At 53.0% G+C, this 24,785-nt stretch overlaps 1 protein-coding gene across 2 annotated transcripts in view; it reads left to right on the top strand.

Moving 5' to 3' along the window:
* The window catches only part of KSR2 (kinase suppressor of ras 2), a 435,190-nt gene that overhangs the window by 382,784 nt on the left and 27,621 nt on the right, over positions 1-24,785 (top strand). For both annotated transcript variants that reach the window (XM_070065978.1, XM_070065979.1), the window contains exons 15-16: positions 18,765-18,861; positions 19,885-20,018. In XM_070065978.1, coding sequence (XP_069922079.1) covers positions 18,765-18,861; positions 19,885-20,018 — 231 coding nt within the window. The remainder of the gene's footprint in view (positions 1-18,764; positions 18,862-19,884; positions 20,019-24,785) is intronic.

Genomic DNA, 24,785 nt, shown 5'->3' with positions numbered 1-24,785 from the left:
AAGATGCAGCGTTGTCACATGACCAGCTTCCGGGGCACCGGGCCCATGTTTTCCATCTCTCTGGACATTGATTGGCTGTTTTTAAATATCAGGAGGAGAGGTCTCATCCCCGGGGTGACTTGCTTTCTATCTGTGAGAAGCAGGAGAGAGCTATTAGCAAAAACATGAAATTGAATCACACTGAGCGCTGATTTCCGTTTGCCTGCGATCCTTTGAAAGCACAGCGTGGCTATTCACACACAGGGGTGTCCATGGGCATTTGGAGAAGAGCCACATTTCTCCCACATCAAGGAAAGCGCAACTCCCATCCAGGGTTTGACTTCCCTGGTGACGTTTATTGTGGAAGTTTGACCCTAGTCCCTTTAGCTTATTTTTGTTGATTTTGCTTTTGTCCCTTTCTCTCTCTCTTGTCTTCTTGTGGCCTCACTCACTTTGTACTTGGGGACCCACCAGTCCTCCACAAGAGAGGATATTTCTTTTTTTTTTTTTTTGACAGGCAGAGTGGACAGTGAGAGAGAGAGACAAAGAGAAAGGTCTTCCTTTGCCGTTGGTTCACCCTCCAATGGCCGCCGCGGCCAGTGCGCTGCAGCCGGCGCACCGCGCTGATCCGATGGCAGGAGCCAGGTGCTTCTCCTGGTCTCCCATGGGGTGCAGGGCCCAAGCACCTGGGCCATCCTCCACTGCACTCCCGGGCCACAGCAGAGAGCTGGCCTGGAAGAGGGGCAACCGGGACAGAATCCGGCGCCCCGACCGGGACTAGAACCCGGTGTGCCGGCGCCGCTAGGCGGAGGATTAGCCTAGTGAGCCGCGGCGCCGGCCAAGAGAGGATATTTCTAAGTGTGAGTGCTTCCCGTGTGCCAACCTCTGTGCGTGTCCTTTGAGTCAGGATACGATGGGCTTGCACTGCAGCGGCAAATATCCCCAGGCGTCTCTGTGGCTTTCCTAGAGTGTTTGTTTCTCACTCACATGAGGTCTGCTGTGGGTTGGGCAATCCTCCATGTCTTCCACATGGTTACTCAGGGATCCAACCAATTCCATTCCTGTGGTGCTATGTGTCATCAGGTGCCACCTTGGTTCCAGTGGCACAGGAAGTGAGAGACTGGAGATAAGACAATGAATGGGCTTCACAGCACTCCAACCAGGAAGTGACAGGTGTCACTTGTCATTGGCTAGAGCCAGTCACATGATGTTCCCATCATGTAGTCTCCCATACATTTGGGGAGGAGCAAGAAGGAACAAGATTGGGTGGACATTGATGTTGCTCAACCAAAACTCTTGAGACCAAAGTCTCTCTGAAATAAAAGGGTTTATTGAGCCATTAAAAATGCCAGCGAGAGGCCGGCGCTGCGGCTCACTAGGCTAATCCTCCGCCTAGCGGCGCTGGCACACCGGGTTCTAGTCCTGGTTGGGGCGCCGGATTCTGTCCCGGTTGCCCCTCTTCCAGGCCAGCCCTCTGCTGTGGCCCGGGAGTGCAGTGGAGGATGGCCCAGGTGCTTGGGCCCTGCACCCCATGGGAGACCAGGAGAAGCACCTGGCTCCTGGCTCCTGCCATCGGATCAGCGCAGTGCACCGGCTGCAGCGCACTGGCCGCGGCGGCCATTGGAGGGTGAACCAACGGCAAAGGAAGACCTTTCTCTCTGTCTCTCTCTCTCACTGTCCACTCTGCCTGTCAAAAAATAAATAAATAAATAAATAAATAAATAAATAAATAAATAATGCCAGCGAGAAAAAGGACCAAGGCTTGGGCAAGTTCCACAATTGCCAGCAGCGAGACTCCGTAGAAACTAGAGCTACACCTGCTGCGTCTGGGAGCCAAGAGCATTCCATAACGGAAATGCCATTAACGAGGAAAAGAAAGGAAAGCACAGTCGCTTACATTGCACTTGCATTGCTGCAGACAGGTAAGAGGAGCAGGGAAGCCTTGAGCTGGGGCCACTCAGTAGGGAGAGCCTGTTGCTTCTGCATTGCTTGGGGCGGTGGTCCAGAAAGTTTATCCATAGCAGGAGGCAATGGCTCCTGGGAGTCAGCTCCCAAGGATTTCAAGTCAAGGTTTTGACCTAAGAGGGCTCTTCCACAAGTTCATGAAAAATGCCTATTATGAAAAATACTGTGCATGGATTTCAATTTATTTTTGCACCAAACTAAATATCTGTAAATTCCATTTTCCATGAATTTTTTTTGAACATGGCCTCGTACATTCTGGAACACGGAGCAGACTTCTGTTGGCTTGGGCCTGTTGGCTGACTAACTTCCCTGTTTCTCCCCTCATCCACCTTCTGCCTTTTGTGTCTGCCACACAGGAGTTCTCTGATGTCCTCCCAGACCAGAGGTGGATTCTGTCTCCTTCTGAAGGGAGTGATTCCTGACAGCAGGTGCTGTCAGCTCTCCGTTTCTCCCTGGGGAGGAAGTTTTTCTGCCACGCCCTCTTCAATCCCCATGGACAGTGTCCCGAGCAGGAGCACAGATGCTGAGGGGCTGAGGGGCGGGCCAGACACTGGGGGAGATTTCCCCCCAGGATGACAAAGCTGTGACGTCAGCTGTGGCTTGTGGTTGTGGTTGGTGGTGGTGGTGCTTTTTCCCTGCTTCCCTGACCAGGGTCCCCAGCTAATGCAACAACAGGAAGAAGTAAGTTGGGAGTTTTGTGAACAGTCCATTTATTTATTTATTTATTTTCATTTTATGTGAAGGGCAGATAGAGAGATCCTCCATTCACTGGTTCATTCCTCAAATGCCTGCAGCAGCCAGGGCTGCACCAGACCAAACCAAGAATGTACAGCTCCACCTGGTTCTCCCCTGTGGATGGCAGGGCAGGGCCCAGAGCCTGATGCCTCCCAGGGAGTGCGTTAGCAGGAAGCTGGAATCAGAAGCAGAGAGCTGGGACTCTGACTCTAGGCACTCTGATCAGGGTTGCAGACATCTCAGCTGCTGTGCCAAAAGCTTCCCCCTGCCTCCCCCAGATGGATTTTCTTATTAGGACATTGCTAAACCCAGACCAAATGCGGATACAGAGCACTTTCTGAGAGATGGGAGAGCCAGTTCCGCAGCTGACGTGATAGCACCTGTCCTGTCCCCTCCAACTCCAATCACAGACAGGATCCACAGGCATAGGCCTAGGTGGACACAGGCATGCCAAGCCCCCTGCACACATACACACACATGCATGCACATGGTGTATGTGGGTGTATATTCATGTGTGTGCCAACACGTGCACACACAGGCACACACTCCTGCACCCACAGGAACAAGGATGCACACGCCCATACCCTGTGCACAGACACCTGTTCCACCTGTGGCTCCCCCCCCACCCCGAGTGACTGCTTGTTTCTTTTTTTTTTTTTCCCCAAAGACAAATTTCCTAAATGCAAATTTCCTAAGTACAACTTTAGGAATGTAGTGATTCTTCCCATGATACCTACCTTCCCAACCCCACTCCCTCTTCCCTCTCCCATTCCCAGTCCCATTCTCCATTAAGAAAAAAAAAAACTGCTCCTCAAGAGTCAAGACAAGGGCTGTTCAAGTTATTGCTTCTCAAAGTGTCAGTTTCACTCCTACGGATTTCCTTCTAGGTGCTCTGTTAGCTGTCACAGGTCAGGGAGAACATATGGTATTTGTCCCTGTGGGACTGGCTTATTTCACTAAGTATGATGTGTTCCAGGTTCATCCATTTTGTTGCAAATGACCAGATTTCATTTTTTTTAACCACTGTGTAGTTCCCATAGAGTATATAACCCATAATTTCTTTATCCAGTCTTCAGTTGACAGGCATTTGGGTTGATTCCATGTCTTAGCTATTGTGAATTGGGCTGCAATAAACATGCGGTGCAGATAACTTTTATTTACTGATTTCATCTCACTTGGGTAAATTCCCAGGAGTGGGATGGCTGGGTCATATGGTAGGTCTATAATCAGATTTCTAACTTATCTCCAAACTGATTTCTGTAGTGGTTTTACCAGTTTACATTCCCACCAACAGTGTAGTAGGGTACTTTTCCCCCACATCCTTGCCAGCATGTGTTGTTTGTTGATTTCTGTATGAAAGCCGCTCTAACTGGAGTGAAGTGAGACCTTGTTGTGGTTTTGATTTGCATTTCCCCAAGGGCTAGTGATCCTGAGCATTTTTTCATGTGTCTGTTGGTCATTTGGATTTCCTCTTTTGAAAAATGTCTGTTTAAGTCCTTTTCCCATTTCTTAACTGGGTTGTTTGTTTTGTTGTTGTGGAGTTTCTTGATCTCTTTATATATTCTGGTTATTAATCCTTTATCTGCTGCATTCTTTGCGAATAATCTCTCCCATTCTGTCAGTTGCATCTTCACCTTCCTGAGTGTTTCTTTTGCAGTACAGAAGCTTCTCAACTTGATGTAATCCCATTTGTTGATTTTGGCTTTGATTGCCTGTGCCTCTGGGGGCTTTTCCAAGAACTTTCTGCCTTTGCCAGTGTCTTGCAGGGTTTCCCCAATGTTCTCTAGTAATTTGATGATATCAGGTCATAGGTTTAGTACATTTAATACATTTTGAATGAATTTTTGTATAAGGTGTAAGTAATGGGTCCTGCTTCATACTCCTGCATGTGGAAATCCAGTTTTTCTAGCACCATTTGTTGAAGAGACTGTCCTTGCTCCAAGGATTGGTTATAGCTCCTTGGTCAAATGTAAGTTGGTTGTAGATGCTTGGATTGATTTCTGACATTTCTATTCTGTTCCATTGGTCTGTCCTTCTGTTTTTGTATCAGAACCAGTCTGTTTTGATTATAACTGCCTTGAAATATGTCTTGAAATCTGGTATTGTGATGCCTCCAGCTTTGTTTTTTTGTTTGAGATTGCTTTAGTTATTCGAGGTCTCCTGTGTTTCCATATGAATTTCCCATATGAATTTCAGCATTTTTTCTGGATCTGAGAAGAATGTCCTTGACATTTTAATTAGTATCACATTGAAGCTGTAGATTGCTTTCAGAAAATGGACATTTTGATTATATTGATTCTTCCAATCCATGAACATGGAAGATTTTTCAAATTTTTGTATCTTCTTCTATTTCTTTCTTTGATGTTTTGTAATTCTCATTGTAGAGATCCCCGACATCCTTGGTTAAATTTATTCCAAGGTATTTGATTTTTTGGTAGTTATTATGGATAGGATTAATCTTAGAAGTTCATTCTCTCAGCCTTGCATTGTCTGTATGCAAAAGCTTTTGATTTCTGTGTATTGATTTTATATTCTGCTACTTTACCAAACTCTTCTATGAGTTCCAATAGTCTGCTGGTAGAGTCTTTTGGATCCCCTTTATACAGAATTATGTCATCTGCAAATAGGGATGGTTTGACTTCCTCCTTCCCAATTTGAATCCTTTTTGAGATAATCATATGGTTTTTGTTCTTCAGTTTGTTAATGTGATGTATCACACTGATTGATTGATTTGTGAATGCTGAACCATCCCTGCATACCAGGGATAAATCCCACTTGGTCCAGGTGAATGATCTTTCTGATGTGTTGTTGGATTCAATTGGCCAGAATTTTGTTGAGGATTTTTGTGTCTGTGTTCATCAGGGAAATTGGTCTGTAGTTCTCGTTCTCTGTTGTATCTTTTTCAGGCTTAAGAATTAAGGTGATGCTGGCTTCATAGAAAGAATTCGGGAGGATTCCCTCCCTTTCGGTTGTTCTGAATAACTTGAGAAGTGGAGTTAGTTCTTCTTTAAATGTCTGGTAGAATTCAGCAGTGAAGCCATCTGGTCCTGGGTGACCCACATCAATAAAATTAGAGATGAAAAAGGAAATGCAACAACAGACACCACAGAAATAAAAAGAATCATTAGAAATTACTACAAAGAGCTGTATGCCTACAAGCTGGGAAACCTAGAAGAAATGGATAGATTCCTGGACACATCAAACCTACCTAAATTGAGCCACGAAGACATAGAAAATCTAAACAGACCCATTACCAAGACAGAAATTGAATCAGTGATAAAGACCCTCCCCACAGAGAAACGTCTGTGGCTTTTGATGCAGTTCGAGTGGCCCCTGCTGTGGCGGCAGCAGGTCAGGCCATTCCCCGCCATGGTGGCCCTGTGCAGGCCAGTGATCTGCAAGGAAGCAGTCTAAAGCAATTTGGGATTTGATTCAGTTGGATGAATATCAGCTAATTTGGTGTCCAGTGGCTACCTGGAAGTCTCCGTTAGGGTGTGGGATCAGGGTTGGTGCAGGGAATGGGGACAAGAAAGAAGCAGAAGGCTGAAACACACGGAAGCTGTGTGACCCGTATTTGACATTGCTCCCCGCTTGAGTGACGGTATGTCCGGCACGGGCACATCCCATCCTGACCCGCTTCCTGATGGCAGCTGGTGGCTCTGCCCGTCTCCACGGTTGTGTATCACAGGTTTGCAGAAGGGTTCCTGTACCGGCTGTGTTTGTATTGGCCCTGGTTCTGGTTCCTTCTCCCTCATCAGCCCAACTCCATCCCACGCAGCCTTGGCCCTACCCCTGTGACACATACAGGCATTTTGTCTTGTGCCATCTGCCGGCCACCAGACTCAGTGTCCCGTGACCTAGCATGGTGCCTGAAGGGTCAGGGCTCTGGAAGCGTCAGACTAATGCATGCATGCAGGTATGGGTGGTTGGATGAATGAATGAGTGAACAAGCGACTGAATGAATGGGAGATCCCCTTGGCTGTGTCCATCTCCAGTTCCCAACACAGAGGAAGATGGCCCAAAGCAGTCAAAATCCTGCTGGTTCAAGGAGCCCCAGTGTCTGTTGGCCCTGCCCTGGTTTCTTAGAGCAGCGGTCGCCATTCTCTGGGAGGGGCCAGGCAGGGAATAATATTCTCAGCTTTGCTGTGCTGGCCCCATCGCTTACTGAGCTCTGCCCTCATAGCACAAAAGTAACCATGGACAATTTGCAAACTAAGGATGTGGCTCTGTTCCCATCAGACTTTCTTATGGACCCTGAAATTCGCATCTCTTATAACTTTCATGTGTCACAGTGTCTTCTCTGGAATTGCTTTCAACATTTGAAAGCAGTTCAAAACCATTCTTAGCTCATAGACCACATGACATCGGACCTTGGGCTAGGTTTGGCCCTCGGGGTAAATCCTGTCTTCAATGGCTGCCCACCGCAGGCCTGTCTGTACTGCAGCACATCTCCTCATAGCCCCTGACCTGAGCACTGTGGACACTGGGCCAGCTGGACACGCGTTCTGGGCAGCCTGGACCCGGCTCCTGTTCTCCATCCCGTCAGGGAGGGGTCATTCATCCTCCTGAACCTTGAAATCCTCAAAGGAAAGTTGGAAGGGTGAAAAGTTCCCCCAGGGCTCTCAGGGTGGGGGAGGGGGGTAGAAGGTGGAGGCCTTATCTCAGGAGTTTGGGAAATGTTTGTTTCCTTGTCCCTTCTGAAGGGGGCATGTAGCTCAGTGGGTAAGAGCAAGAGCATCAGACAGCCCGAGGGGGCCTCATACGTCTTTGTCGCTCCCCCTCTTCGTGGAGGAACGACACAGGACCCTGCGCTGTTCTTTCGTCTGCTCGGCCCTCCCCCGGTTTGCTGCTGGTTCTTCCCGGGTTGGCGGTTCCCCCTGCCACTTTCCCCACTTCCGCGGGGGAGCGGCACACCGCCGGCCGGCTCTCTCGGGGGCTGCACAGGTGTTCCCCTTAGATGTTCCCCTTAGATGTTCCTGGTGCATGCCGTCTCTCTCCTCCTTTATAGTCCTCCTCCACCAATCCCAACTCTGCTACCCAACGCCGAGTACGCTGCTCTCCTGCAATCAGGAGCAGGTCCTACAGTTTATTGGTTGAACTGGAGGCAGCTGTGTAGAAGCTGTTACCTCCTCTCCCAGCGCCATATTGTGGGAGAGCAGATGCATAGAATAAGTCTTAATTCCACTAACAGTCTAGTCTGAGTTGCTCCCCACACGTCTTAGCTGCGTGACCTTGGAATCTGACCTCACCTCCCTGAATCCCAGTTGTCCGTGGGTGAGGTAGGAGCAACACCTGCTTATGGGGCTGAGGCTGCCAGTGCTGCTAAGTGGGATCAGCAGAGGCTCTCGGGAAGGTTCCTGCATGATCTGTTGTCTTCCTGGGAGGCAGTGTAGCTCTGTGGCCGTGACCACAGGGTATGACATTGGAGGGGGCCGGGCTGTGCGCTTGAGAAATGACCCCTTTGCATTCTGGTTCCCATGTCTCTTGCAGGAACAAGGGACCCAGTGACTGCTAACCTTCATCTGCATCCTAAATTCCTAACATTTCCATGCATGCTCTCTCCTATACATGTTCTCTTACTCCGTGGCCGGGCAGGCTCCATGTCTGGGGACATTCCCAGCATCCCCGAGGGGAGCACAACTCCCCCAGGCCCCTGCTCTTTCCCCCACTCAGCCCCTTCACCCTCCCCTCAACCTTCCTCAAAGAAGACCTGACAGGTGGGTGTAGGGTTGGCTTGGCCCCAGCAGCAAAGGGAGCGATGTCCCCACCCCTGCTGACCACCGTTCACAGAGTCTGTGCCCAGACTCCCCTCCTTCACCTTCTTGAACTCCAAGGGGGCTCGGGGGCAGAAAGGTCACGGCCATGCTGGGGGTTGTGCCCACCACTCCCCCTGCCTGCCTCTTCGCCTCTTCCTAGTCACACACTTGTTGGAAAAACTCCAATCGTAAGCTCCTCCTTCCCAGGCATTGAACTTGTCCAGGGACACTATGTCGGCGAAGTTTCTAGTAAAAGTGCCAAGCATTGACCACGCGCCCAGCCCCTGCTTAGCCCTGGGCAGAAGTCAAAAAGAGAAAAAAAAATGCTTCCTCTCCTGGAAGAGGGGCAGCCCGAGCGTCCCCCGAGTGGGCCGAGCTCCGGGAAGCAGGGATTTGGCTCACGCCAGTCCGTCTCGCCGCTCCCCTTTCTCGCCGGCTCGGGTGTCTCCACGCTGTAGAATTAAACCCACGAGTCTGGTTTCACCGCACTCCCTCTCAGAAGGTGCTTCTTGCCCGTCTTGTCTTCCTTTTTTCTCCATTTACAAAAGTGACTCGTGTTTGTGGGAGAAAAATTCGAAAGGAGAGATAAGCCAGCAAGAAAAAAAAAATAAAAGCAGAAGAGGGTTTGCACCTTCTAATCACGGAGCCTGGAGATAGCTCTGCTCATACCCAGGGATCGGGCCTCTCTGTGGGTTTTAATGCATATAAATTAGGTGATGTATGTGCACATTTTTAAAAGCGGTAATTCAGTTTACTGTTCAGCTGGAAAATAAATGTGGGCTGTTGGGTGGACAGCAACAAGAATCCCTGGTGCTGTGATGCCCGGCCCTGGGGGCACAGGCCAGGGTCTGTTCGGTACGTTGTACAGGCAGGAGGTTGGCAGCGTCTTCACTGGTTTGACCTGGAGTTGGTTCCTGGTCTTTTTCAGTGGTTAAGACCATAGATAAGGACCTGCGCTGACACTATGCAACCCCTACCCCCCGCAGCTACATGGACTTGGACCCCTTCCTTGTCCCCAGGAAGCCGGTGCGGGAGTCATTCATCCCTCTACTGATCCTCTCTCTCTCGCTCCAGGAGCAGGGTCTGAGCTCCTTCCCGGGCCCGGCTGGCATGGGCAAGGGTGCTTCCAGAAGCTCTCAAGACTCTGGATCTAGGCATCTTCAGCCAGCTGGGGATTCCCAAAGAGAAGCCGCAAGCCGGTGATAAGGACTGACGTGGCCTGGCCCTGAACTTGGAAGGTGGAAGGAAAGGCCTAGCATTGCAGGGGGGCCTCAGGGCAGAGGTGGCTCAGCCAAGCTCAGCGGACAGATAAGCGTCTCCGAGGTCAGGCTGTCTGAACCCAGGGTCGCCACTCTGCTGGCTGAATCATCTGCACCCAGAGAGCTCATGAAATCCTGGGCAGATGGGAAGATTCGAGATCCGGACTCAAATGCTGGCTCTGTTACCTGCTCACCCTGGAACCCTGCCTGGTTAATTTCCTCACTGGTAAATAGCTCCTCCCCTCTTAGGAAGGAACCCGGGAGCATTTCTGGCACGATGCCACATGGGAGGCATTGCACAGCAAAGACCAGCGTCTGTCAGTTAAGCTCTGATGGCACTGAGTAGTGGTGTGCAAGTCAGACACCTGGGGACCGGCGGTGTGGAGCAGGCCACTTAAGCTGTCACTAGCAACCCTGGCGTCCCATGCCGGAGCGCCAGGTCAAGTTCCAGCTGCATCACTTCCTATCCAGCTCCCTGCTAATGTGCCTGCAAAGACAGTGCAAGATGGCCCAAGTGCTTGGACTCCAACCACCCATATGGGAGACCCAGATGGAGTTTCAGGCTCTTGGCTTTGGCCTGGCCTGGCCCTGGCTGTTGTGGCTGTTTGGGAAGTGAACTAGCAGATGGAAGATCTGCCCCCACCACCCTGTCTCTCCATCTCTGTCTCTGTTGATCTGCCTTTCAAACAAGTAAATAAGTCTTTTAAAAATTGTAAAAAAAAAAAAAAAAAAAAAAAAAAAAACACTGGATCTCTCTCACACACACACACACACACGCACACATGCACAACTCACACCTGTGAAAAAGACAAAAAGAGCAATCTTGTCTCCTGTTCTCAGAGACACCAGTGAGACAGTGTTCAAAGCCAGGCTGGGATTCCTGGAGTTCCTGTGAGTTCCCAGGATTTCTGGTCAACTGACCGAGGTCCCACAGCCAAGAAGTGGCAGAGCTTTACTGAGCTCAGGGCTTCTAATTCTGATCTGCAGGCTTCTTGACCAACTCAGTTTCTCTTCTGCATATGGGAATAATCATACAGTTTTTAAAAATTTTTACTCATTTGTTAAAAAGGACAGAGAGCAAGAGACAGAGAGAAAGACAGAAATCTCCTATCTGTCTACTGGTCACTCCCCAAATGCCTACAACAACCGGGGTTGGGCCGGGTCAAAATCGGGAGCCAGAAACTCAATCCAGGCTTTCCATACGGGTGTCGGGGAGCCAAGCGTTTGAACCAGCTGCTGCCTCCCAGAGAGCACGCTAGCAGGAAGCAGAGCCAGTACTTCAGCCCGGGCACTCTGATAAGGGTGGAGCATCCCGCGGGGTGTCTTGACCACTGCACCAGATGCCCTCCCCTGTATTTATTTTTGAATTTATTTGGGGCTAGGGATTGTGGCTTTTCCATTTGCTGATGATGGAAGATAGCCATAGTTTCTAAAATGCACTGGGTTTTCAAATTCAATGCATTTCAACAAAACTATTTGTAAGATAAAGAAGTATTGGCTGATGTGGCCGACTCCTAAAGCACAGGTTGTCGGAGCTGGAGTGATGACAGTGGGGGGATACAAAGTGAGACTTGCAGTCAGGTAGGAGATGCTGGGAAAATAGGGTGTAGGACTGGAAGGGAGCCTGCTCAAGGGTGTCTGTGGGTGATGTCCTGGATGGCAGCGGGACCATCCAGGCTGGTATGCTCGGGAAAGCCGGGATCCCCTTCCCTTGCCGTCCTCCCTGCTCCATGCCCCGCCCCCAGGTGTTTGCCTGTGGCCTGGGAGACTGCCTCCGTACCAAGCAGCACCCAGAGAGGGCAGAACATGCCTAGCAGCATGGAGTCACGGTGAGAGGCGACAGGGACAGCTCCATGTCTCAGTCCCCAGAGGGCCCAGAAGCAGCCCAGCCCTGGCCTCTTGGCAAAGTCATCGCCAGCTCTGGGGAGAAGAATCGAGTAGGAGAATCTGTGCTTCTGTTTCTGTCCCTTGTTCTCTGAGCCTTGCAGCAACACCCAGGGCTGGAGGAGAGCAGGGAGGGCATCCGTCAGCCGAAGCTAAGTCCTGCTCCCCTGGGCATCCAGGCTGTGGCTCTGCACGCCCTGATGCCCGGTGGGCCCTTGTCATCCTTCTTGTGTGCCTGGGCTGTGAGCCTTCCCCAAGCAAGCCCGTGCAGAGTGTGGCTTGGTAACGCTTCATTTCCTGCTCATGGGGTGGTGAAGTGAGCGGCAAACAGCCGGCATCTCTCGCCTGCTTCCTGGCGTCTCCCATTTTTGTAAGAAGCTCACCTGGTCTTTTCTATGACCGAGCCCCAGTGCTGAGGCTTAGTATCTCCCATGTCGGATCTGTGGACCACTGTGAAGTTCAGGATTGCCCGCGGCTGGAATGGGATGGCATTGCTCCCTTGTCGCTTGGAATGTGATTTGTTTGCTCAAGGGCCGGCGAGAGAGTGCAGGGCAGTTATGTGCAATTTCAGTTGTGAGAAGTGGGGATGCGTGTGGAAGCCAGGGAGCCACGGTGGGGCTGTAAATCCCTCCTGACAGCCCAAGTGGATTTAAAATAACAGCTGACTTTGAAGCTGACTGCCCTGGGAGATGAAATCGAACAAAGCCAAGGACAGTTTCCAGCCAACTCTGCTTTTATCTGGAGGGTGAACTCTCGGGGAGGGTGGCCGCTGGGAGATGCCCTTCGGAGCCCAGCCATGTGGCCTTCACTGTGCTGCCCAACCTTGCCCGCCTTGATCCTACCTCAGGGCCTTTGCATGGGCTGGGCCCTGGGTTGGATCTCTCTCCTCCAGATTTTCACATTTTGGCATCTCCCCCTCCTGCCCTCCTAAAGAAAGCCCCCCCCATCCCTCTGCATCCCATAAATATATTTATTCTGGCCATGGCTCTTACACCTCCCCGAGCTCCCGTATGTTGGCTTGCTTGCTTATTTATGCCTCCTCCGGTACACAGGCGTCCCTGTGGGATTCGGGACCAGGTCTGTCTTGCAGACTCTATCTCTGGCACCTGAAACGGGGCCAGGCCCACGCAGGTGCTCATTAAGAGGATTCGGAGCTGAACGGAGGCTCTCTGGGCCTCAGTTAGGTGACAGTGGCCTTGAGCTGCGGTTCTCACAGCGGAGACGCCAGTCTCCAGGCAACACTGAATATCTGGGAAATGCAAATTCTCAGGCCATAGGCCCTTTGAATCAGAAAGTCTGGGGATGGGGTACTGGCCATGGTGGTCTTAACAAGCTCCCCAGGGGATCCTAACGCTCCATCAAGTTTGCCTCGTGTTTAAACGCCTACAGGGGGGGTCAAGGGGGTGATATACATACGGGTGTGGTACACTGCAATAGGGTGAGACCTGTGGCACAGGGGACCGCACATGCCCCATGGAAGGACATGTGGATGTAAGACCAAGTGTGCCTGTAAGCCCGACACTCGCCATCCCAAATGGACCACCCATGACCCTCAGTAGAGCCGCTTCTAGCTCCAGAAACAAGTTCATGGGCAAATAAGCAAAGACACAGCTTTGAGACACAGGTTTGGTTTTTTTGGTTGTGATGCAGGGCTGGGCTCGCACTCTGGAAGAGGAGGTGTCTTAGCCGTTGTTCTGAGGCTGGAACAACGTGCCTGAGCCATCTCCTTTACAAGGAGCAGGAGTTCCTTTGGCCCGTGGTTCTGGACGCTGGGAAGTCCCGGCACGTGGCCTCGGCACCTGCTCAGCCCCGGTGACGGTCTCCCCACTGCCATAGCAACGAGGGCATCGTGTGTTGGGGCCGCGCTTGGTGCTAGCTCGAGTCTCCCCTCCCCCTCCTGGGGGGCTGCTCATGCCATCCTGGGAAGGGGGCCGCCCTCGCGACCGTTCAGGCCTGGACCCCTGAGCTTGGCAGGGATACAGTCGGAGGAGGAAGAGAACATGGCTGCCACAGGTGTCCTGATTTCTGCCCTGGCCACTGTTTGGTCAGAAGCCCTCGGAGATAAACTTCCTAGGTGCTGGTATCTCATTCTTTCCGACATGCACCTTTGAAGCTAACTTACTGGAAATATCTTTTACCTGTGATACCAGCTTGGCCAAAGGCTTGCTGTGTTGCCTAAGGTACATGGGGGAAGGGCAGGCTTGTGGGGGCTGCCTGAGGCTGGGGCTGGAAGAGCAGGGGTCCGTGGGGTCTGTTGACAGGATGGGAAACGCCCAGTCCTGGGCTCGTTCCGAGGGAGCTGTCACGTGCGTGTGCGTGTGAGTGTGAGTAGGCACGTGTGGACACATGCATGCCTGTTGCTCTGGAAGCTACCACCCACATCCCTGAGCCGCTAAAGCCCCTTCCACTGACCTCCAGCCCGATTCCACCCCTGAGCACAGCAGGCATCCCTCATCTTCACTGCTGGGGGCGGGAGGTGGTGGTGACATTACTACTACCCATTTGCAGAGGGCCTGTCCATGCCGGAATCTCAGAGGGAGTTGTTAAGAAGCCGAAGATGGGGCATTAAGTCTCAAAGCCAGGTGGTCTGGGTTCCGGTCTCAGCTAAGAAAATCTGTATCTGGAAGAGAGATCTACATTTCACCATAGGTGGGCAGTGGAACTGAGTGTCCCCCAGCAATGCATAAAGAACTCATGGATGAGGCACACAAATGCTGGTTCACTCTCCAAATGGCCACAATAGTTAGAGCTGGGCCAGGCCAAAGGCAGGGCCACTGCCTTCCCAGACACATTAGCAGGGAGCTGGATTGGAAACAGAGCAGCCAGGACTCGCATCGATAGCGATAGCATTCCCGTATGGGATGCCAGCACTGCAGGTGGCGGCTTAACTCACTGCCCCAGAATGTCGGCCTCTATATGCTCCTGTTTAGACAGGATGCTCTAGACCCTGTAGGGTAGATGGGAGAATTCGTGGAGTGGACATGGGTGACAAACACGAGCTCAGGAACTCTCCCTCACGTCTGCCCTCCCCTTCCCTACTTCTGGGCCCCCTTGTTGGCCGTAAGAAACTCCAAGCACAGAGCAGCTGCTGTGGGTATGTGGGGCTGATATGTGGATATGTGGACCATGCTAGCCCTGGCCCCTGCCTGACCCCTGCTGTGCCCCGGAGCGCAGCCTTCACCTGTCTCCAGTGTACACCCTGACTAGGCACAATGTGACCTGGAGCCCCATGTCCCCCTGCAGATACTGCCTGTTAGGACCAGGTGAGGAGTTTGGCAGTGGATACCCAGGGTCTCGGTGTCGGTTCAGGTTTTCTTGTAAATCTCAGCACCATGTGTTAGTTGCTCAGCCTCCCTTTGCTGATTTTTCACAAGTGAAGGGACAGTGCACCTGCTCGAGCATCCGGGCCTTCAGAGCCCAGCACAGCAATGTTCACCAAGTCCGTGTCCACATAACCAGCACCCAGATTAGCGCACAGAGCACGGCCTGCTCGCAGCCTCCCTCAGCCCCTCGCTCACACACACAGGCTCACCACCGCACTGGTTTCTAGCACCCCCATCGCGTATGTCTGCTTTTCTTCTTTACATCGGGGATCCAGGAGATCTGTGCGCCTGGCCTCTTTCATGCCACATAATTTGTGAGCTTCAGCCATGCTTTTTGCTGTTAGCAGTAGTTTATTTTTCAATTATTTATTTACTTATTGGAAAGTCCAAGACAGAGAGAGAGAGAGCGCGCGCGCGAGCGCACAAGCCCATCCACTGGTTCACTCCCCTCACATACCTGTGGTGGCTGGGACTGGGCCAAGGCAAAGCTAGGAACCACGAGCTCCATCCAGGTCTCCCATGTGGGTAGCAGAGAGCCAAGTACTTGAGCCATCACCTGCTGCCTCCCAGGATATGCATCAGCAGAAATTTGAATGGAAAACAGACCTGGGACTCAGACCCAGGCACTGCAATGGGATGCTTGCGTCCCAAGAGGCATCTTCAGTGCTAGGCCTGTTTGTTGATTTTTGTACGGTGCAGTATTTGACAACATGGTCATATCATCATTTCTCCCTTCTCTGCTGACCGACACCTGGGCTGTAGGGTCGTTTGGGCTGCTATAGCAAAGCACCACAGTCTGGGTGTTTCACACAGTTCTGGAGGCTGAAATTCCAAGACCCAGGTCCCAGCACAGTCAGGTTTTGGTGTGGGCTCTCTTCTTGGTTGCAGATTCCCAGCTTCTTGCTGTATTCTCACATGATGGAGGGAAGGCGAGGGAGCTCTGAGCAGTCCCTTTTATAAGATCACCATCTCTTTGATGATGGCGCCACCCGCCCTCACAACCGGATGAGCTCCGAAAGCCCCCTCCTCATCTGAAACCTCTCACCATCACCTTGGGGTTCAGATTTCAAAGCATGAATTTGGAGAGGACACAGATATTCAGTCCATTGCATGTCGGGACTCTTAACAAGCAGGCTTCTATGAACATTCCGGTACACTCCGGTACATTAGGGGATGAAATGTGAGTATGCATGTCTAGTGGGCGCATACCTGGGAGGAAAGGACTTGCTGGCTGGGGACCATTTGTCTGTTTCACTTTAATGGATGTAGCAAACTGAAGTTGCTACAGTTTCTGCTCCCAGCAGGCAGCCTGGCTTTGTCCAGCAGCTCCAGGGGCCAGGGAGCCGGGAGAGGAGCTGATGCTGGGTGGGAGCAGAGGTGGAGATGGGAGGCGTCTGACTCCTGCGTGGCTACCGTGCAGGAGCCCTGGGTGTCTTGGAGCCTGTTGGGATGCTTTTCGCCGCTGTCTGCAGTGGGGCTGCTATTTTCTGGGCTCTGGCCTGTAATGAGTGTAGGTGGCTGTTCAAGAACAAGTATCCAGGGGAGGGAATCCACCCACAGTCTCTGCCATCTCGAATATTTAAATGTCAATATGGCTTAATTGGCTGCTCAGCCCACCCTCCCTTCTCCTCTCCTCCAGCAGCCACAGCAAACACACTGCCTTGGACAGCAGCAGGGCTGGGGGGCAGCCTTGAGTCATCCTGGCTGCTTCCTGCTGACTTACAGGGCGACCTTGGGCAGCTGAATCAGAGTCCCTGTGAATCAGCTATCCTGAGACTCTCACCTTAAGCAGGTGAAGAAACAAATCATAGACAAAGATCCTGGATGGTTACAAGTAGCATGTGGGTAGTGTAGATGGCTGGATAGAATAGACAGGTTGGATGGATAGATGGGGTGGACGGAAGGATGGATGAACTGATGGGTGGATGGAAGGCAGGCAGGAGAGCTGGATGGGTGGAAGGATGGGATGGGATGGGATGGGATGGGAGGGAGGATGGATGGAAGGATGGATTGGATGTTTGGACAAATGGGTGGATGGATGGGTGGATTGTGGATGGATGGATGCATGGGTGAGTAGGTGTGGGGATGGAAGGAAGGGGGGATTGATTGGATGGATGGGATGGGTGGAAGGCAGGCTGGATGGGTAAAAGGATGGGATGGGATGGGAAGAAGGAAAGAAGGGGAGAGAATGGTGGGAAAGGAAGGGAATGGAAGGGAAAGATTAGGGAGGGTTGGTGGGAGAATGATGGATGGATGGGATGGACGGATGGAAGGAGAAAGGAAAAGAAAAGGAGAGGAGAGGAGAGTGGATAGATGGGTGGAAGGATGGGATGGGATGGACAGATGGAAGGAAGAAAGGAAGGAAGGGTGGGTGAGTAGAAGGATTGGATGGACAGATGAGTGGGTGAGTGAGTGGGTGGAAGGATGGGAGGGGATGAATGGATGGAAGAACAGATTATAGATATATGTGTGTAAAGATACCACTTATATATTCGTTCACAGTATATGTTCACTGTTGTATTGATCATTTATTACCTTTGACAACAGCCAGCATTTTATGAGAACATCGTGTGAGCTGGGCACAGGTGGAAATACGCCTGCATTTCTATGTGCCTGACTGCGCATGGCGCTCCCAACATCCCTCTAGGACAAAACCATCAGCTACAATTTAGAGGACGACACTGAGACTCAGAGGGGTTAACTCACCTGCCCGGGCTCACACAGCCAGCGCATGATGGGTCAGAATCCTAAGCCGTGGTCTGGCTTTAGGCCTCCGAGCCTCTCACTTCCATGCCATGCTGGGCGGCAGGCAGCAGGCGCTGTACTGAACTTTTATCTCACACCAAACCACAAGGTCTCCTGTGACGGGTGAGGAGACTGAGGCCGAGAGGTGAAGCCTCCCCACCCCCCCGCCAAAGTAAGGGGCAGAGCCGAGACTGGGGCTAAGACCCTGCTACCAGAGTTCCCGCTCCACCCACAGAGAATGCGAGCTCCGAAAAGGCTAGTGCACATCAAGGCCTCCCTAAGCACTACCCGAATCAATACAATTCCTACAGGATTTTTGTAATAAAATCATAGATTAAAAGAAAAAAATCAAGCGGTGATTTTGATGCAGATGGGAAATTAATGTCCGTAATGGCATTCTGCTTTCAGCCAACATTGGATAATGTGTCATTCATTCACTCATTCAGTCATTCATTCACTCAGTGACTGCCGACTGAGCGTCTGTCCTGTGTGTGCTACCACACGGGGTGGCTCAGTCCACGGGTCACTCACCAAGAAGGTGTTGTGTTCACTGCATACTGTCCTTTTTCATCCTGTCATTCACCTCAAACCACTGGTCCTCGAAATGAGCTCAATGAGGCTGAAAATAGTTTGAAAAACCCCTCTGTCTTGAGAGGCGCTTGGGCTTCGGGTCGTATTATTGGTGTTTACACACCCCTGTCTAACAGCCTCAGCGCATCACTTGCTGTTGATAGTACGCATCAGCCGCTGCCCTGCTGGTCTTTCATCACTGTCGCCCTGTGCCCGTGACGCCAGGTGAGTGGGAGCAGCTGGGACGGACGGCCGCAGAGCGCTCTCTGGGAGACATTGAGAACCCAGGGCCTGTTGGTTTGCACACAGCCTGGCTCCGGTGAAGCCGCGGGACAGCCTGGACAAGGCAAGCCTATTTCTGGGTGCCCTGAGTGCCCTCGTCTGCCAGGAAGCTGGTGACATTCCCGAAGAATGCATCAGACCCTCCTCCCCAGTCTTCATCCGAGGCATGCCGGCGGCGTGTCCCCTCAATGATTTGTCACTTGTCGTAACCACCATTGAGTCTCCTTATCGACCGCCACCGTTGACCTTGTCCTCTTGCTTTTCAGCCTCTGTAAGGGACGGACGCTCTATTCTGTGGTCAGGGACGCCAAGATCGTCTTAGACGTCAACAAAACCAGGCAAATTGCCCAAGAAATTGTGAAGGTACAGTAGGCACTCCGCCATTCTCCTTGCATCTCGGAGAGAGTCCCACCCCACCCCACCCGACCCCAGATCCCGAGCAGCGCCCCCACCAAGCTCCAGAGTCTCAGTCCAGCTTCAGACACCTGTCTGGACTTCAAAGAAATTAGACTTGACCTGAAGATACTGGAGCCTGGAGACGTAAGAATTCCCCATGGACATGACCATGGGCAATGTGTGGATTCATCTGGTGCCTTATCACCATGATACTGGCCCTGTGCAGGGCATGGTGCCCACACATAGGCAGCTCAGGTCTCCTGGTTAGGAGCCCTTAGCCCTTGAGTCCATAAATTCCCATGAATACCAGCCACCATCTTCACAGTTGCTGGGGAAACAGCAGATTGCTGGGTGTTGTTTGGGATTAAAACAAGCAAGAACATCCAGTTTTTCTGACAGGTGCCTTGTAAGTCCGTTGTAAGTGGGCTTTTATTTCCCATTGGAACTGTTAGGACTGAGCTGTCAGAAGGAATAAAAGACATAAATGCTCACACAGAGGACAAAACCTCCAGGTGTTCAGCCTTGAACCAGACCTCCAATGGACTCTGCTGTGTTCTTGATGACTGGGTCACGTGCCGTCCCCTGGGGGGCTCGGGGCACTCTGCAGTGGCATGGGTTAACGAGAAGGAGTCTCCTGCCGAGGAGTTGGGTGTTTAAAGGGGAAGTGGGGGATGCTGATGGTGGCTGGAATGCCTTTGTCCGGGGATCTCGTCCCAGCTCTTCCCTGCTCTCCTCCCTCTGAGGACAGCTTCCCTGGAAGCTGACTCACCAAATGGAGGTGGTTTGGCCAGGGTCTGCAGGAGTGGAGGGGGTGGATTTGTGACCTGGGAGCCCCACCCACTCCCCCTTGCTCCAGGCTCTGTGGGGAACCCCCTGGCCTGGAGCTCTTAAGTGTGGTCTCACGGGGGAGGCGTGTCAGCCAGCCACGCGGGGGTGGCAGCAGGCGTGTAGACATTCAGTAACAACTCCCTGCTCCCTGGCTTCCTGCAGGGCATGGGCTACCTCCACGCCAAGGGAATCCTTCACAAGGATCTCAAATCAAAGAACGTCTTCTACGACAACGGCAAGGTCGTCATCACCGACTTTGGGCTCTTCAGCATTTCCGGGGTGCTGCAGGCTGGCAGGTAAGAGGTGGGGGAAGGGTTCTTGGTAGATGGTGGTCATGGGGTGTGAAGTTCTGTGCCAAAGAAAGAGGCCAAGATCTGCGATGGGCACGCACCTGCGGCCGGCACCTGGCTCACCAGTCTTGCGGTGGCACCATGGAATCCACAGGGTTGGGCACAGAGCATCCCTAAATCTTGCAAAGCCTGTGCCCTTGAATTTGACAGAAGAGCTTTCTCCTCATGTCAAGTACTCACCTGGAGGTTGAGCTCACCCATGAGCCTTGGCTCAACGCTTTCTTAGGAGCTAATGAATTTTCGTACAGTGAGAGTACGGTTAAGAACAAGGGAATTAAGGTCAGACCGCCTGGGGCCCCACACAGCTCAGCCACTGAATTAACTATGACTTCAATCAAGTCGCACGATGTCTCTGAACTTTCCTTGTCTGCGAGAAAAAACGTCGAGAATGAAAATGCCTGCCTGCGAGCGCACAATGAGAGCCAGCCAGTGCCCGGGACACAGCCGGTGCCTGAGAAAGAGGAGCCGCGGCCCACCTGTAATCCACGTTCACGCGCACACACCTCCCCGCCATCACCACAGAGGGTCACTAACCAGCACTGAGTAATCAGCTCTCAGCCACCGTTCGCTTTCTAGCGAGCCGCAGAGTCGGTCATGTGACCAACAGCTCGCTCCCCAGTAAACATGCAGAGCTCAAAGGGTCTATCCTGGCACCTTAATTTGGAGTGTTCCCTCTCTCTCTCCCTCTCTCTCCCTCTCTCTCCCTCTCTCTCCCTCTCTCTCCCTCTCTCTCCCTCTCCCTCCCTCTCCCTGTTTCTCCTTCTCTCCCTCCCTCTCCCTCTCTCCCTCTCTCTCCCTCTCTCCCTCTTTCCCTCTCTCCCTCTCTCCGTCTCCCTCTCCCTCCCTCTCCCTGTTTCTCCTTCTCTCCCTCCCTCTCCCTCTCTCCCTCTCTCTCCCTCTCTCCCTCTCTCCCTCTTTCCCTCTCTCCCTCTCTCCGTCTCCCTCTCCCCCTCTCCCTCTCCCTCTCTTTCCCTCTCTTTCCCTCTCTCCCTCTCTCCCTCTCCCCCTCTCCCCGTCTCCCTCTCCCCCTCTCCCTCTCCCTCTCCCCCTCTCCCTCTCTCTCCCTCTCTCCCCCTCTCCCCCCTCTCCCTCTCTCTCCCTCTCTCTCTCTCTCCCTCTCTCCCCCTCTCCCCCCTCTCCCTCTCTCTCCCTCTCTCCCCCTCTCCCCCCTCTCCCTCTCTCCCCCTCTCCCCGTCTCCCTCTCCCCCTCTCCCTCTCCCCCTCTCTCCCTCTCTCCCTCTCTCCCCCTCTCCCCCTCTCCCTCTCTCCCCCTCTCCCCGTCTCCCTCTCCCTCTCCCTCTCCCTCTCCCTCTCCCTCTCTCTCCCTCTCCCCCTCTCCCCGTCTCCCTCTCCCTCTCTCTCTTCCTCTCCCTCTCCCTCTCCCTCTCTCTCCCTCTCTCCCTTTCTCTCCCCCTCTCCCTCTCCCTCTCTCCCTTTCTCTCCCCCTCTCCCTCTCCCCCTTTCCCCCTCTCCCTCTCTCTCCCTCTCTCTCCCCCTCTCTCCCCCTCTCTCCCCTTCCCTCCCCTTCCCTGATGCCTTTGAGGTCCAGGGAAGGGCCCCCCCAAAGTACATTTGCTTCCTGCTCTGTTACACCTTGAGCCTAAGTGAGGTGGCTGAAATTCTGCAAAACTCCCGCGGCGTTGTGTCTGTGGGAAGTTGTAACAAGCAGAAGCCACGGTTTCTTTTGCAGCTGTTCCTCCACGCACAAAGGACGCGGGCAGTCTCCATACCTGTGAGCAGTGCCTGAAATAAGAAACGCAGAGCAGGAAACAACTGGGTCAATAGCTACTTGGAGGAGTGGGCATCGGCGCAGTGGCAGGGACACCTGCATCCCATATCCCAGTGCCTGGGACCAAATCCTGGCTCTGCTCCCCATCCCAGCCTCCTACTAATGTACACCTTAGCCCTGAGACCCTGGCTCCCAGCTTTGCCCTGGCCTGGCCCGGCCCAGGCATTTGGAGAGTGAGCCAATGGGTGGGAGCTCTCTTGCTTGTTTTGCCTCTCAAGGAAATAAACAAGTAAAATAGAGATGACAGTTTAAAAAAAAAAAAAACATAAATAGAAGCCTATCTTACAAACAACAGAAGTTCACGGCGCCTCAAGAAGCCAGCAGGCTGGGTTGTTTGTGATCCTGTCTGCTCTCTCCTGCCTGGCAGCCGTTCCCTTCCTGCCTGGCAGCCGTTGCCTTCCTGCCTGGCTGGGGTCGGGGGAGAGGTGAAGGGGTGGGGGGGATTTCAGGCTCCATTGTTTCCCAGCACCTGGGGCCAAGGGAAGCCAGGAGGAAGCAATTGATGACACCACTGTTGTGAACAGTCATTCCCAAGGAGACCAAGGGAGGCTCAGGAGGGGTTTGCTTTAGCTTGCTTCAGGGTCCCTTAAAAACTCAGAGGTGTGCCCGTGTCCATGCCCGCTCTCTCTTCCTCGTCGCCTGAGGATTCCCCAAGTGCAAGAAGGGAGTGCAGGCCTTGGTTTTCTTCCTCCACAGTCTTGGGTGGAGGAGGAAATGGAATGACCCGGGCATCCCTTTGTTTAGCTCCTTCATGGTGACCCACGAATTCTGTGGACCAGGAAGGGAATTGAGCCGAGTCAAGAGCAAGGTGGCCCTGGCCTCCTCGTCCAGATGGCAGCCCCTTCCCAGCCTGCCCCAGTCTGTTTGTCAGCGCAGTCAGTGTCAGGCGGGGCAGCATCTCCCAGCTGGAAATCATGGCGCCGCTGCCCACCAGCAGCCTCCCGTCTCCTGTTCTCCAGTTATGTGTGGGTGTGTGACCAACCGTCGCACACGCAGGGTCCCGACAGCACAGGGTCAGCAGCCCCCATGGTTCTGGGGCTGACTGGGCTCAGGATTTCATGTTAGTGCAGCCAGGTGGAGGCTGGGTTGGAGTCAACAGAAGGCTTCCATATTGGCACATCTGGGCTGGTGGCTGCCACAGCTGAGGGGGGGGCTGATGGAGCCTCTCTCTCTCCCTCTCCTCCTTCTCTCCCTCCCCCCCTCTCCCTCCCGCCCTCTCCCCGCTCCTTCCTTTTCCCTCTCTGTGGAGCCCCCTGCCTGACTGCCTTGGGCTTCCTCACACCATGGTGGCCTCCGAGGAACCCGACTTTTCATGCAGCTGTGGGCTTCCACCAGAGTAACCATCTACAGGGTCCAGAGGGAAGCTGCAAGCCTTGTAATGATCTGGCTTTGGAAAGCCTACAGCATCCTCTCCACCACGGTCTATTGGTCAGCAGGTCCCCTAGGACTGGAGAAGATACCGGGGGAGCAGAGTTGGACTCCCTCTCTCCGTGGGAGGACGGTAAAGCCTGCAGAGCCGCAGTCACGCGGCTGTGATGGGAACCATGACAGGCAGGAGACCAGGACCCTTCCCACTGAGACTGGCCTCCATATCGACCACCAGTGCCACTCTGGGCTCTATGAGGACCCCCTACATGGGTCCGTGTCATGGCTGAGTGCCTGCTGTTTGTAGATTGTCATCTCTAGACGGGAAGTGCCCCAAGTGCAGACTGGAGTCCCAGTACAGCAGCCAGAGACCAGCCCTTGAATGTGAACAGCCATGGCCCTGGTTGTTTCCTGGGGCCTGGGTTACTGGGGTAGAGAGCAGGGGGAGCTGGCCAGGCTGCAGGCATTGTAGGAAGCAGGGCAAATCAATCCTGGGGAGACAGAACAAGAAATCCACTCACTCACTTCCTTCATTTAGCCAGTCAGCAATTATTGAGTGACCACGTGCTGTGTGCATGAGCCAGCCCGGGCTGCTGGTACAATACCAGACAGGGTGGCTCGAACGGACTTTTCTCCTCGCGTGCTTCTGGAAGCTCCAAGTCCAAGATCAGGGCACAGCCTGCTAAGCTTCTGGGGAGGTCTCTCTTCCTGATTGCACACAACCACCTTCTTGCTGCGTGTTCCCAGGGCCTCTGCTCTGCACAGCCATGGAGAGAGATGTCCGGATGAGGACACCAGTCCTGTTGGGTTAGGGCCCAGGTTTATGATCCTGTTTAACCTGGGTTACCCCCATAAAGGCCCTAACTCCAGAAGTAGTTATTTTGGGGGTTAAGTGTCAATGTATGAATTTTGAGGGGACACAGTTCAGTCCACTGTGAGGTCAACGGCAGCTGCTGATTTGTGTTTAACACGCATCTGACTCCCTGGGCCTCAGTCTTCTCACCTGTAAAATGGGTGTGGGGAAGGCGGCAGTAGTCCCCGCCACATGAGGGCTATTCTGGATTTTAGTGGGATCGGGATGGAGAGGGCTTGGCTCAGGGCTTTGCTCTCAAGTGATGCTATTTCTCCAGGAATTTCTGTAGAATTCTGAGGAAACACATCTCTGACTTTTTAATTCTATAGTTGAGTCATTCATTTATTTGAGAGGACAGAGACAGAGCTGCCTTCTACTGGTTCAGTCCCCCAGAATCAAAAAGTGCCAGAGCTAGGCTGGGCCAAAGCTGGGAGCTGAGAACTCCACCCAGGTCTCCCACGTGGGTGGCAGCGACCCAAGTACTTGTGCCGTCACTGCAGCCTCCCGAGGTTCACGTTAGCAGGAAGCTGGAGTCGGGAGCAGCACCAGCAAAGTCTCCAGTGTGGACCATGGTGTCTGAACCCCCGGGCGGAACACCCACTCCCCCAGGGCTAAAGACGCTTAAGCAGATCTTGGCCCTGCCACCTGCTGCCTCCACAGCTTTGAGCAGGTGCCCTGGTCACCGTGAGTCTCTGTTTCCTCGTCC

The sequence above is a fragment of the Oryctolagus cuniculus genome, chromosome 21 (genome assembly GCF_964237555.1).
Source record: "Oryctolagus cuniculus chromosome 21, mOryCun1.1, whole genome shotgun sequence".
Taxonomy (NCBI): domain Eukaryota; kingdom Metazoa; phylum Chordata; class Mammalia; order Lagomorpha; family Leporidae; genus Oryctolagus; species Oryctolagus cuniculus.
Note: the sequence above shows the minus strand (reverse complement) of the source record. Positions and strands in the feature narration are given on the sequence as shown.